This window comes from Platalea leucorodia, assembly GCF_965183815.1.
Source record: "Platalea leucorodia genome assembly, chromosome: 7".
NCBI classification, from domain to species: Eukaryota; Metazoa; Chordata; class Aves; order Pelecaniformes; family Threskiornithidae; genus Platalea; species Platalea leucorodia.
In genome coordinates, this window is record NC_138829.1 from 66686654 (window position 1) to 66700703 (window position 14050).

Genomic DNA, 14050 nt, shown 5'->3' on the forward strand with positions numbered 1-14050 from the left:
CCAACAGTTGTTAGAACAAAATGGGTTTGACTTGATGCGTTTCCCTTGCCAAGATCAACCAGGGAGAAGGACAAGAGATAACCATGTGTGTCTATATACCTATGGCAAAGCTTTATCATACGTCAGTAAATTCAGCTTTGGTGAGAACTTTGTACTGCTTACAAGGTATAGGACAAGCACACAGCAAATTATTAAAATGCCCTTATTTTTGCCGTGATGAATGATGATGTTCATAAAAAAATCAGTGCACCAGGAACAGGATTCCCAGTATGGAAGAAAATAATATCTTTAGTAACTAGGTAAAATAGCGTTAGCATTTTTAGAAGGGAATTAACAGTTGAAAAGACGATCGGCAGAAATGTAGGAGGTGGAGGCGATGACTGGAAGATCTATATTTCTATGGTCCGCAGTGTGTACTCTACCTTCTCGAGCACAGATGGTTTAAAATCTTCAGGTCTCCACTACCTAAATTCCTAATTTTTAAATTTCACCAAATGACCACTTTTAGGCCGACAATATTCTTCTTTTCCCCCGCCTCAGTCAGTGCAAGGAAGGCGTGGTTAGCCCAGACCTCAGCCCGGCGTGGAGGGCATCCTCTGCGATGTCCGTGTCGGTAAGGGCGGCCCGTGGTAAGGTAAGGTGTAAGGTGTGGGCCCCTCAACTCCTGCCCCACCTGCACGTGTGTCCGAGCACCGCTGCCGGGCCAGGGTTGCTGTGAACGCTGCGGCTTCACTGTGTGTTTGCCGAGAGCAAGCGTGCCTCATCCCCCATGCATTCGACTCGCTGTGTGTGGGTGGGTATTTGGGATTTTTTGGATGCAACTGCAGCAATTTGGAGTAAGTGCCGCCACGTCGTGTGAAACCCTTGCACGGTTGCTCTTGCTTTGGACTGAGGATTCAGTCACCATTGCAGATCCGCTCCTGGCTTCGGGGATGTCGGCAGAGCTCGGTGTGCCCACGGCGATGTGGTTTGTCCCATTTCCCTGCTACAGCGGAGGCAGGCTGTCAGTCGCTTAGCTGTTTCTGTGCTCCTCCATCATTCATCCATGACATGGACAGGACGATACCTACCTACCTACGTAGAGGTAGAAGGGCTTAGGGAACCCCTGCTCTTCCGTGGGCTCTCTGGGTGTCCGGGCTGCTGAGGCTGGGCTGCGCAGGCACCTGCCGGGGTGCGATTCAGGCTGCAGCCGGGGGCTGTGCCGGTGGCGGAGCCGGGCAGGTGCCTCCCCAGGCGTGTTCAGAGCATCCAAACGAGACATGTAAAGCAGACGGTGCCAGTGTTTGCCATCAGGGCAGGCTCCGGTGCCCTCGCAGCACTCGCTTCAGCCCGCTCCGTCTGCTCACAGCCCGTGCCGGGCTCTGGGCCGGAGGGAGCCGACAGTGAGAGGTCCCAGCTGGTGTCACCCGAGCGCGGCCGTGACACCCCCAGTAAGGTACGGTGATCGCACGGGGCACGGGGCGTGGGTGAGCTGAGCTGGACACGTAGCAGGCTCGTTCCTGGTGGTGGCTGCAGGTTAGAAGCATCCAAAAAAAAAGCACGTAAAAAAAAAATAAAATGGTTAAAGAGAAAAGCAGCACACGCATGGTGATGGAGGGTCCTAACCACAGGGACAGATGTGTTTTCAGTTTTGTTTGTTTAGTTTTTCAGGCAGTAAGGAAAAGAGGACACAGACTGGCTGCCAGCACGTATAGGTTTTACAAACGCCGGACACCGTCGGTGCCGTTCTGCGCGCCAGGGAAACGGCTCTAACGGAAACCGAGTTTGGGAAGAGTCTGTGGTGCGGTCGCGCCTGCTTTGGTAACGGGGGAGCGAATGCCCGCGGTCTGTCGGGAGGAGAGAGGGCACCGTGTCCCGCCCCAAGATGGACGTGCAACGCCAGCCGGGACCCGCCGGTACTGGCCCCGCACGGGGCACGGGAGCCGGCGGCTGCCTTTGTCACCTCTCCCTGCAAGCCCGAGGGCTGTGCGTACCGGCGCTGGAGGGCGGCGGCGTGGGATGCGGGTCCGGGAGCGGGCAGGGCTCCCGCCGCGGCAAAGGTCGGCCCGGAGCAGGGGGAAATGGTGTCCCGGGGCGGCGGGGCCCGCCGCTGCCCTCCTTCGCAGGGCCAGCCCGGCGCCGGCCCCGCGCCCCAAGCCGCCTCCGGTGCCTCAGCCGCGCTGCCGCGGCCGAGCGCAGCCCCGCGGGCACCGCGGCGCGGGGGGCCCCGGGGGCGCGGCGGCGGCGCGGGGCGGTGCCGGCCCCGCCCCCGCCGCCGGTCAGCCCCGCCCCCCGCGCCCGTTGGCCGCGGCCGCGCCGCGCTTTGCATATTCATCAGCCCCGCGCCCGCTCTGCGCCAATAGGGGCGCGGGGGCGGCCGCTCATTAGCATACGCACCTCGGCGCTGGGCGCAGAGCAGCCGCCGCCGCGGCTCGCAGCGAGCGAGGGCCGGGAGCCGCGGGCAGCCCCGCCGCAGGCAGCCGCAGGGGCCGGGGCGCTCCCCGGGGACCGCCGCCCGCCGGCAGCAGCGGCGCGGGCGAGCCGGCCGTGGCCGCCCCCGCGCGGTACCTGCTGGGCTGAGATGAGCGGCGGCGCCGGGCGCTGCGGGCGTTGGATGGGGCGGGCGGGCGGCGGAGGGCTGGCTTCCCGGGCGCGCCGCTGAGGCAGCCCCAGGGCCGCGCCGCGCCGGCCGGAGGCGCCTGTTTATTTTTATTTTTTTGATTGCTGTTGTTATTTTTTGATAATTTTTTCCGCCAGCCGGTGGGGGGGCTCGGTGCGCGGAGGGCGCCGGCGGAGAGCGGCAGGCCGAGCCGAGCCGAGCCGAGCCGGGGGAGGCTGGCCGGCGGCCGGCGGGGGCCGGCGATGCGGTGCCTCGCTCTGCTCGGCCTCGTCGCCTGGGGCCTGGGGAGCTGGGCCGGGCCCAGCGGCGGAGCGTCCCCCCCGCCCTGCCCGGCCTCCTGCAGCTGCGACGGCGACCGCGGCGTGGACTGCTCCGGGCGGGGGCTGGCCGCCGTGCCCCCGGGACTCAGCGCCTTCACGCACGCCCTGTGAGTCGGGGTGGGGGCCGGGGCCGGGGCGGGCAGGTAGCCGCGGTGGGGCCGGGCGCTTTGTCCCCTTTTATTTAAGGAGAAACCCCAATAACTGCGTGTTTATGTATTTGCTGGCGTCGCAGCTGCGGGTGTAAGGCGGCCGGGCTCCCCGCCGGCCCGGCCCGCGGGGGGCGGCCTGTGGGCAGCGGCGGGGCCCGCCGGGCCGCAGGCAGGGCCCGGCCCCGCCGCCCCGCTGGGGCAGGTGAGGGCGGCCCGGGGCCTGAGCCGGCACCTGGCCCCGGGCCCGGCCGCCCCCCGCCGCTCCCCGGAGCCCCGCAGGTGGCCCGGCCCGGCGGGCGCCCCTGGGCTCCGGCGGGGGGAGGTGAGGCGGCCGGGCCGACCCCTCCGAAACGCCCAAGGGCTCGGCCTCGGAGATTTAAAAGGCCGGGAGGGTGAGCGGGGCGAGGCGGGGGGAGCTGCTGGGGTCCTGTGGGAGCGAGGGGGGATCGCGGTGGGGTTTGGCGGGTCCGGGCCGGCCCTGGCCCCGTCCCGAGGGGGGGGTCGCTGCCTGTGCATGTGTCTGCCTCTACGCGACGTCCTCGCACCGAAGCGCCTTTCTCTTCGGTTTTCTGCAGAAACCAGTTCCTAAGCTAGCCGGTCTTCTCCCAAAAGTCAAGGCGTTTTCAGTCCGCAGCATGCGTACATCCACTTAACTAAGGATGCCTTCGCTTTTACAAAATTTCTCAGTATGGGACGCACAGCCGAACCTTGAAAAGCTAGCGTAAATAAGGCTCGGGAGCTTTGTCGAGTTTTGCTTGTGGATGGAGAAAAATACAAGCTCTCAAAACAGTTTCTCCAGTGTCCGATGGTGTTGTAAACTAGGCACAACCTGGTGGATCTTGCGTTGAGTTTTGGTAACTTCAATAATAAAATTTTAATTGAGGAATGAACCCTCTCTTCTGTAGAGACATGACCGAAGAGGGATTTGCAGCTTTCCATATGGTAGTTTTGCTAATCCCCAAACCTGTTAAGTTTCACAATAAAACCTGTCAGTCTTGCCCCACTTCTCAGCAAAGATTTCACAGGCTGCAGTGAGGTCTTGCATGGGCCAGTGGTCAGATCTGCTGTTGCCAAAGCTTCGCTGCGTTTCCAGCGTATAATACAGAGCACACTACGGCAGATGACGGCGCCTGGTTTGGGATCGGTACTGAACTGCTGCGTTGTCAAAATACAGTAGTAGTGTATGCCTTCAAAAATGCCACTTTTTTTTTCCCCCCCTCTTTGTTTGCCTACGCTTACTTGATATGCAGAGGGAGTCTGATTCTTAGTTACTGGAGGTTTTGTTTACTGAGCAGGTTTCCAATTTCTCCTACCTGTTTGGACTTTTTTTCTTTTAATTGTTCAAGCTGGGTGGAGAAAGATTACCGGGCCTTTTGCTTGTGTAGTACTTGATGAATGGCAGAAGTTGCAGGTCTCGGTTGTTACCTGCACTTTAATATTTTGTTCCTTTTTGTGCTCGTTTGGGAGCTGACTTCACGGTGGTTTTTCTGCGGCAGAAACGGTGTTCTGTGAGCGTTTGGGGTAGGGAGTCAGGAGCTGCCGTTGTGAAGCCTTGGACTTGCTGGGAAGCTGTCTTCTTTCCTCCACAGATAAAACAGGGATGTTACCCAATTTCATAAAGTACTCGAAGCCTATCTGGTAAAAGCTGCATTTAAGCGCAAGGTTTTATGGCAACTACCTTGTCTGGCTGTCTTGTAAAATGGGCTCGGTACATCCCTGCGTGTCTGCAACATGGTATTCCTTGTCTAATGGGTACAAGTCGTCATAGCCAACACCCATGAGAGATAAGGTTGCCAAAGAGTTTCAGTTTGTAAGTTCCTGCTTTACTGTGCAGGTAAATTTCCAGAAGCCGACTGGCGCTCACAGCAAAAGCGAGAGGAGACCTACACGCGCTTCAGCGTGTTTTGGGATGAGTTTGCGTCACTGTTGGTTTTGCATTCTTTAAACTTGAGCAGAAACTTTTTAGCTATCTCGTTCTGTGGCAGTGGAGGGTACTCTTGGTCCCCATTTGTGTTTAGTTCCTGTTGCCTTATTTACAGAAGGAAAAAATGGGTGACTTCTTGGCACTTCTGCGCTTGAATAGTCTCTGTCGTAGTGAGGCCACTGGAAGTTTAGGGTATGTAGAGAACAGTTTTGTAGGCAATAGAAAACTCATTTCTGACCTGCTTGGGCTGTGCAATGTATAGTTTTGCCAGAGAAGCTGAGTTGGCTTGTGTGGAGGGGAGAGGAAAAAAAAAAAAAAAAAATCACACCCCCTAGCTGACATGTTTGTGTCGTGGCAAAGCGTCTTCGCTCCGTGAAGAGAAGAAAGCTTTCTTTGCATTAATTTTAATAATTTAACATAACTTGCAAGGTGCATTTTTAAAATACAGCCATGTTTCTTGGGCTGCCACGAATGGTCAGGCAGTGATTTCTATAGAGCCTCAAAAGCATATCCTTTTGGATTCCCCTTCTCTTTCCTTACTTCTCTTCCTTCAGCTCTTGACTGATCCGCTGCTCATTCCTTGCTTATTGTGGTGGTTAGAAAGCTCCTCCAAAAACAGTAGATTTTTTTTTTTTTTTTTTGCGGAATATGCATTGAGTAGACACTCCACTGCATTCATACCTGGCTAAGCGCATTGTAACCGTAGTGCTGGGGTGCAGGGAGAGGAGGACTGGGGCCGTGGCGGGGGGGTTATATGGTTATATGGTTACCGAAGTACGGCGTGGTCACGTGAGGGCAGTTGCATCAGACCGACCAGCTTGGAAAGACAGAGTATCTGCTCATTACTTTTGAGTCATCAGTGTGCTTTGAGAGATGGAATTTGACTAAAGAAAGGTGAGTACGTCGTTCCAACCGCAGTCATCTTGGTGAAGAGATTTTTGGGAGATATACAAGTGCTCGGAAAAGACAGAGGTGGCAGTACTAGGTCCAAGCTCTCGGAGGGGATGGGATGGATGGGAAGGAACGCAGAGGGAGTCAGGAGGACATGACCAGGGATAATTACTTGATACTTTTACTGTAGGCAGCCATTTGTTCTGTATAATTTAGGTAGGTGTTTATGTAACTCCTAATTACCAGCTGCCTGTTTTTCTGTTTATGAAGGTTGTGATTTTGCTTTGTTGCAAAATAACTGTCGTCTAGCAAGTTGAGATGCCTATGCAAGAATGGGAAAATGTTGTTTGTTTGGGTTTTTTAATCAATGCAGTATGCTCCTCATCTTTGCTATGATCTTTCACGTGCCATGTGCTAGAAAACATCCATATTAGTGGAAGAAAGTTATGGTAGGGCACACTTGTACTTGTTTTTCTCATGAGTGTCAGTTTGAGAACTCAAATTCCAGTTTCGGGGTTTAATACTTGTGTGAGTCTTGTGCAGGAGATGAAAAGCAGATAATTCTAGATAATTACTTCGGAGATATCTTACATGGGCCTGGCTGTTTTAGGGGCCTGCCTGACAACCGTGAGGAATGTAGTCCCTTCTCAGTGCCTGCTATTATGTTTTGGGCACTTGAAATAGGAAAACAGTACAGATAATTTTCCTCCTAGTGCTTCTTGCTTTTATTTTTAGGGAATGGCAGGGTCCCTTGCTTTAATTTTACTTTCTTTGAGTTTTGAAGGGAGGGCTTCCGAGCCCCGGCTGCGCTAGAGAATAGGCCTTCAGGTCATCTTGGTCTTTTGGTTGTTTATTACTCATTTAACCTAATACTGTCCATCTTTCTGCGTGCTGTGTTATGCACTAGCTTTATGAGATCAAGGTGTCACGGTTGAGAAGGGTCCTTTTTTTACTTGTTTCATACCACAGGTTGCTTCAGCAATTGCAGAGAGTTGATTATCTACTTTTCTGTATGCAGACAACCTGGAAGTACCTACACCGTCTCATGTTTAAGTGCATTTCCTACTCCATTTATGTGTAAATGGCAAAACAATACAGTTCTGTTTGGATTCAGCAGAGTTTGCACTTTTTTTTTTTGTCTTTTCATCTGGCACTTTTATTTTCTATAGAATGGCGATGAAAAGCAGAGGTAGATGTGAGATGTCTTCTTCTAATACGTCCGGTACTGACATGCAGATATTGAGCATCCTGCTATGGTCAGATAAGCACAGTAAGGACCTGGCTGAGGTTTTGTGAATGCTGTCTAGCAGAGTTATTATGGTGAAAAGTAAAGATGTCCAGACATGACCTTGAGTCTGGAAAATGTAGCATAATTGCAGTCCTCCTGAGATAGAAAAGCCTTATCTAATTAGAGGTTTGAAGGTTTTACAGTTAGACTGTTTAGTTTTTCACTTGCCTATGCCATATGCTGGTGATGTGATGGCAAGTAATAAAAGGCTTATTCTGTGTTTTTAAAAACATGCTTTCCATACTCTTTTTGGAAAGACACGATCATGTCATTTGAATATGAATATTCCTATTTAGTTGGCAGAAACGTCGTTACATTTGTACAGGCCTGTGAAATCCCATGGGCGGGCGGGAGACTGGAGTTTGCCAGTGCAGCGTCCAGTGCTTGATGGTGGGCAGAGCCTGGCGACTGGACCAGAGCCCAGTGGCTCCAGTGGCAGTCTCTCCAGTGTATTTCACCCAAGGATTGGAGTCTTTATGATTCATTTTAAACTGGCCGATTTGTCTGTCGGTCGTGTAAAAAAAGTAGACACTCTTAGGCAGGGCACAGAAAAGTGAAGTTGTTTCAGATTTTTTTAAATATTTTTTAACCCTTTTTGTGTTCTCTTTTGGCAGCAAATTTGGTGTTTTCCGCTTTTCCTTTTATTCCTCCCCCCAAAAACCCAGTGCCCTGCAATAGCACGTAATTTTTCAGGTATTTGGCATTTATTTTGTATTTTGAGCTCATTTATATCAGCAATATGTCATTTCTTGTTTGCTGCTTACTGGCAGAGGCTCGTAAGTGTGACTCTGGGGAATAAATACCAAGATAAGTCTGCAGCATGGAAAAAAGTTGGACTTTAGTGTAAGTAAGTTTATGCTAGTGAATAATTACCTTTTCAGTTCTTGAGAGGAATTTACTAGTAACTATCTGCTTGAGATGGAAAATATGGAAGCTGTAATATAAGGACTGAAAAACAAAACAAAACCCAAAGAAACCTCCTCCGCAAGGATCTTTATTTGTTTTGTATTCTACATCTAAGCCAGCAATTTTTGCAGAACACAAGCTCTTATTTACCCAGAGAAAATTACTGGCCTAGATTTCAGAAGGGCTGAGCACCCATATCTCATTTTAGAGAGCATGGGAGCTGCGGGGCTCTGGGGGTGTCCGAGTGTCACAGACCCTCCTCTCGGCCACCCTTGTGCTTCTCCTAAAACCTTGTTCCTAAAGATGGTCCTCCTGTTGGGAATGGACATGAGCTGATGATGTGTTTGTGTTCTGGAGGATTTGCCAACAACTCAGGTTTGCCTGCTTCTTGTTTTGCAAATAAGCAAGGGAGCGAAGTGGATGGGGCTGGTTAGCTCCAGCATGGCCGCATGGGACTTCATGGCCAGCAGTTACTCTATTAAGGGATGAATGTGTTGCAGGCTGCAGCTCTGTGCTGCCAAATTGTGGTTTTGGGGTTCTTTACGGAAGAAGCAGACAGTCAAAAATAGCTTGAGGAAGAATTAGAGAGATCTGTGTGATCCTAGAAATACGAGACAAAGGTGGGAGAGGGTACGGAAGAGAGGATAAGAGGAGAAGAAGCCATCCCTAGTTGAAGAAACCTGTAAATTGAGGCAACAGAGATTTAAATGTTATGAGACCTTTGTTAACAGACGTATCAACAGCATTTCCCGGGTTAGAGGTCCCTGGCCATCCTCTGCACCTGGTAGACTCGCCCTTTGCTGCAGTGGCGACCTAGGATTTTGCCACAGGGAAATACTTTTCCGTAGTTTTTCATACCTGCCTTTCAGGTACTGCTGCAGTTTTCCGATAAGATGTTCTCAAACTTTGGTCTGAAAAGAGATTTCTGGTCATGTGATGTTGGTTCTTAATGCTCTCCCACCGCCAGGCTGCCCTGCACAACCCTTTTGGAAACGGGGAGGTAGCTGTCGATATTTGCTTTGCTGGTAGACAGGCGACCGGTTCAGTCGATGTAGAATTGCACGCAGCGACGGGTGTCACGGTAGCTCACGCAGAGGAGAGGAAGGTCTCGGTGTTACTATATAAATACTGTCCTCACAACAAACCTCTTGGAAAGCCTTTGTTTCAGAATCAGGCCCAGATTTATTAAATTTTGTGTTCCAAATAAAGCTGGTATGTCCAAATCAGAAACATCTAACATTAGATGTATGGGTGCCTGGAAAGCGTAATTAAATCATGCAGAAATGGCATGTGATCTACCTGGCAAAACAGCTGACCTTTTCATTTTTTTTTTTTTTAAAGTGCTGAGTTACTGCAGCTGTCAGTGAGTTTCACTGAAGTTGAAAGTTTCCAATATTTTCAAATCGATGTCATTTATTTTAAAATACATAGTTGAAATAGCAGAATGCATTTTATTTTGCTGTTGAATGATTTAACTGTTACAGGATTGTGACAAGGTCAGAACTTTCCACTTCCCAGAAACATATTACTGTCACTGAAAGATTAGGGGAAATCTGTATTTTAGCTTCACCCTGAATTTGAAAGCACATACTGCATACAGCCAGTCAACTTACATTAATAATAATATACATCTTTTACAAAACAGAGAGGACTGTAGTGATCTCAAAAATAACAGTTTAAAGTAGGTGTCTGAAAACTATTGTTCAATTTGAATATATAATGTAACTGATGGCATTATGTATAATGTTAGTCAATACAATAACATGTTGTAAAAAAGAAAAATGCAGTTAGCTATTTTTGAACAGGTGATATCGATATATAGTCCCTGGTGGACTGGGATCTGACATCTGAGAGAGATGTTTGTTGTTGGGAAGTAAGAATATCACTTCATGAATTTTTGTCAGCCTCATTTTCCTGGCATGTTTTTTATATTTGCTGTTTACACTTACTGAGTTATAGGGAAGTCATATTTTTCTTAGGTGGCCTGTTTCAGTCATACAGTGTGTTTTGGAGTTAGTAAAACTTTGTTGGCTAAGCTTTTGACATTAATTTTTTTAAAAACCTATTAAAAAGCATATCATTCAATATATCTTGTTTAATTCGATGTCTTCGCAAAGGAAGAACGGTCTTCATGGTGTGGCAGAAATAAAAATGGATTCCTTATAGGCTTCCTTTGTGTGCTTTTTGCATTTCTATTTGATGAATACAATTCATTAAGGACACCTGAGAACTAATGAGCATATGGAAGATAAGAGCAACACATTTTTCACTATTGAAAAAAGTTTCTTGTGTTTCTCAAGTTTTAAATGTAGCCAGATGTTTGCTGGTATAACATGAGAACTCTAAAACATGTGAGGTCTGTTGTTGAAATTTGATGCTCAATGTGCATCAATGTTGGTTTTTTGGTTGATGTTGTTCAAATCTAATATTGATAAATACACATGTAATTAAAAATCTTGTTTTATAACTTTGTTACCTGTAAGTAATTCAGACAATGGCTGGTGATTTTTGAGAACTCGACCTCAAGATTTTGGCACAGTGAAGATATAATTGAAGTAATTTTTGAGTCTGAAATTTTTTTTGGTATTTTTTTGATCTGAAGTTAAGAAAATATTAAAGTTAATTCTTTTCTTCAGGGATAGGAAAACTATTATGAAGCTTAAGAACTCTATCACTTTTTTAAAAAATATAGTAACTAATTCCTGTAAGCTTTGCATTAAAAGTGCAGGAGGAGCCTCAAACCATCAGCGTGGTCTGGAAGAAGGGATAGAAGTGATGCAGAAGGTGCTGTCTTTGGGACAGAAAAAAGATATTTTTTTTTTTCCCTCTCTCCAAGAGAGCAAGTGCTAATATCTTGAGAAAAAGATGAATAAAAATGCAGTCAGGTGAAGTTGTTGAGAGCACTAAAGAGTGCCCTGAGCAGTCAGGCCCTTGGAGAGTAAACAGCTGTCTTTGTAGGTCTGTTGAGCATTTTCTCCCTAAAATATAAAGACTTTTTTTTAAGTGGTATAACTCCTCCTTTTTTCTCCTGAATCAATCCTGGAGGAATGCTAGGGTCTTGCAAGGACTTTTTTCACCCTAAAATTTTTGAGCAAATGTGTTTGGACTTTTAAATGGTACACAATTAGCAATGAATCATAAATGGATGTGCAATTTCAGAGGTATGCAGGGGAGGCCTAAACCTGTTTAATTTAGCTTAATAATGCTGCAAATGCAGTTGTGTATTTTATAACCTTGTTCTGTGAAAATGTGTTTTTGTTTGGGAGTTTTCCCATTACCTTCTTGACATCTGCATGGTTACAGATGAATAGCCTGACCCAGTGCCCCAGCGGGGAGAGCGGCGTGGCTGTGCTTTCAATAGGCATGTCCCTGACAAAGGAAACATATGGAATATTTCATTCCTGTCTTTGCAAGCGGTGTGCGGGTCTGCAAGGGCAGAGGGCTGGGGGCTGCAAACTTCATGGTAGATCTGTAAGCTAGCCACAAGGTTTGCTGTGAGCCATCAAAATGCTCTTGCCAAAGGCACTGTACTTTGCGTGATGCTGTGTTTGGCTGTGGGACCAGAACCCCAGATGTAGAGCAAAGCCATTTCGGCAATGCCATATTAAAACGTGACCATGCAGTTGAGTTCACTGTGGTCGTGTTTCATTCTTCCTGCTACGTGACAGTAAGCAATGTTTTTTTTCTGAACCATTTGGGCACTGTGGTGGTTGGTATTTGGTGTTCTGCAGATGTGAGGGTCCCACTGGAACATGCCTTGGGGTCTGTCTCTCCGTACAACCATTACCTCCCCTTTCAGAGCACAAAATGGAACCAATGGTTCCCTGTCATCCAAACAGGACACCACAGTGCGTTAGCTTGTAAAGCGAGAGTTTGTTTTCCCTGCACTCAGGGCTTCAGGCTTGCGGCAGGAAAGCAGGGACGCTTTGCTCCTGTTGCAGCACCACCTGGGACGAGAAGATGGCGTGAGTCAGGAGAGGACATCTGGGGAAGCTTGCTGCTCCGTGCCTGTTAAAAGGACTTGGTGGTGTATAGCTTTGATCCTTTCTTGATTTCATGTAAATTCCACATAAGGCGTGTCCTGGCTGTCCTTTTTAAAATTTTCTTTCATATGTTTTTAAAAATAACTCTTACTTCAGAAGTTTCCCTGCTGTTTTTCTAAATGCTGATCCAGAACGATAGCAAATACAGTTGATACATCTGGAAAAGTGAAGGGACACTGAAACCTGTGACTTTGGTGTGCGGGCCCCTCTCTTTGGGGCAGTGGGTCTTTCTGTGTGGAGGCCTGTCTGCTGTTCTCCACTTGGCAGAACTGGTGGATCTGGCCTTCACTCGATTCTTGCACATAAAAGCTGTGAAGGAGCTGTCGTCTTTTCCAGGTGCTATGGTTGAAATCCCTAGAAGTGTGTTGGGTTTTTAACTAGGGTAAACCTTGCCCAGACTGGGAAACGTGCTTGTGGTGCTCTCAGCAGTCCTCTGAGCTTTTCCTCCAAATTAGGTGCCCTCCAACCTACTGAAGGGAGCCCCGCGCTGTTCAGAAGATTGATGCATTTAGGCCCGGACTTACACGTTCTTTAAGAGAATTTTGCAAAGCTGCCACCAGCAGCAATCTGCAAACTCCTTGTTCATCTCTCTCAGTTGCAGTTTCACTCAAGCGGCTGCCCTCTTGAGGCACTAAATGCTCACCCTGCTATATTTCTTCTGGGTCTCTCCTTGCGGTCTTGGTGGTCTTCACGGAATTGGATGGGGAAAAGCTGAGCTGGGGAGAGAAAAGGATATGGTCCTGTGTAAGGGGCCCTACTCTGAGAATGTAGTTGCTGGTGATTTGGACCTGGATAAGCTTATGCCTTTTGGGACTTTTCTACTGCTGTTGGTTTTAACACTTGGGTTTAAAAAAAAAAGGGGGGGGGGGGGGATAGAAAAAGAAATAAAATGTGTGCTAATATTGACCAAACTGTTAATATTTTACAGAACTAGTGTGAGTTTTGCTAGGTGTAGAAAATCCATGTCTTTTCCAAGGGCAAATCTGCTGGCTGTGTGCTAAGAGTTTACTGGAGGCATTATTAAATCTATTCAATATCCAGGTCAATTAATCATTTATTTAGAATTGACTTGCTCTTTCTTGACATCTCATTTTCAAAAATTTCAACTAGTTTGTTTATGTGCTGGGTTTTTTTTAACCTGCTTCCTGCAAAAACAAGTCTCTAGTTTCCAGACCAAAAATGTGGAGTATCTCAACATTTAGGAGTTTTAGGCAGGGTTTTGATTTGTTTTGAGGATAATAAATGGTAGTCGTTTATTGCTTCAGCAGAAGCCTCTGCAATTGTACAGCAATGCCAGTTTTTCCTCTTTAATAAAAAATCTTTTTCAACTCTCCTAAGTAATTGTGCCAGTAAAATAAATCTACAATGTGTTCAAAAGAGAGGGCTACTGTTCAAACAATAATGTATCAGAAATCCTGCTTAAAGAGTAGGACTGCTTGCACTGTCATTGTCTCTTCACTCACATAAGATAAATATTTTTGCCCTAATAACTAACTGCATCGATGGGAGAAATCCTGTAACGCACATCAGATTGATGCATATTTCCAAATACCCTGGATATTTGTCTTGCCTAATATATTCCTCATTTCCTTCAGGCATAGTGCATCACCTGGTCTGAGCTGATTGGGTGCCATCAGGAATAGAGAATAGTGAGAACAGAGAATAAACATAAAGAAATAGTCCTTCCTAATGCTGTTTTTCAGTGATTTGAGCTCTCAGAATTTGGTGGCCGGTCTGATTTATTTTACTATAAAAGGGTCAGATTGGTCCTGCAGGCCACTTTGCTGTGCAAATTGCTCTGCCCACCAGTTTGTCCTTTGGCGTCTTCAGTGGGATGAGACAGCTCCTGTTTCATCTCTGTCCTGTGAGTGCCCGGCAGGAGACACGGCTCGGGGCTTGCTCCTCGCTCGCAGTTTGTATGGAGCCGCTG

The 14050-nt window shown here is 48.1% G+C and overlaps 1 protein-coding gene across 1 annotated transcript in view; it reads left to right on the top strand.

Annotated features, from left to right (window-relative positions):
• Positions 1-2841: 2841 nt before the first annotated feature.
• The window catches only part of LGR4 (leucine rich repeat containing G protein-coupled receptor 4), a gene marked incomplete at its 5' end in the record, with an annotated part of 80489 nt that continues 69280 nt past the window's right edge, over positions 2842-14050 (top strand). The window contains one exon of the mRNA XM_082317698.1: positions 2842-3026. Within this exon, the coding sequence (XP_082173824.1) occupies positions 2842-3026 (185 nt within the window). The remainder of the gene's footprint in view (positions 3027-14050) is intronic.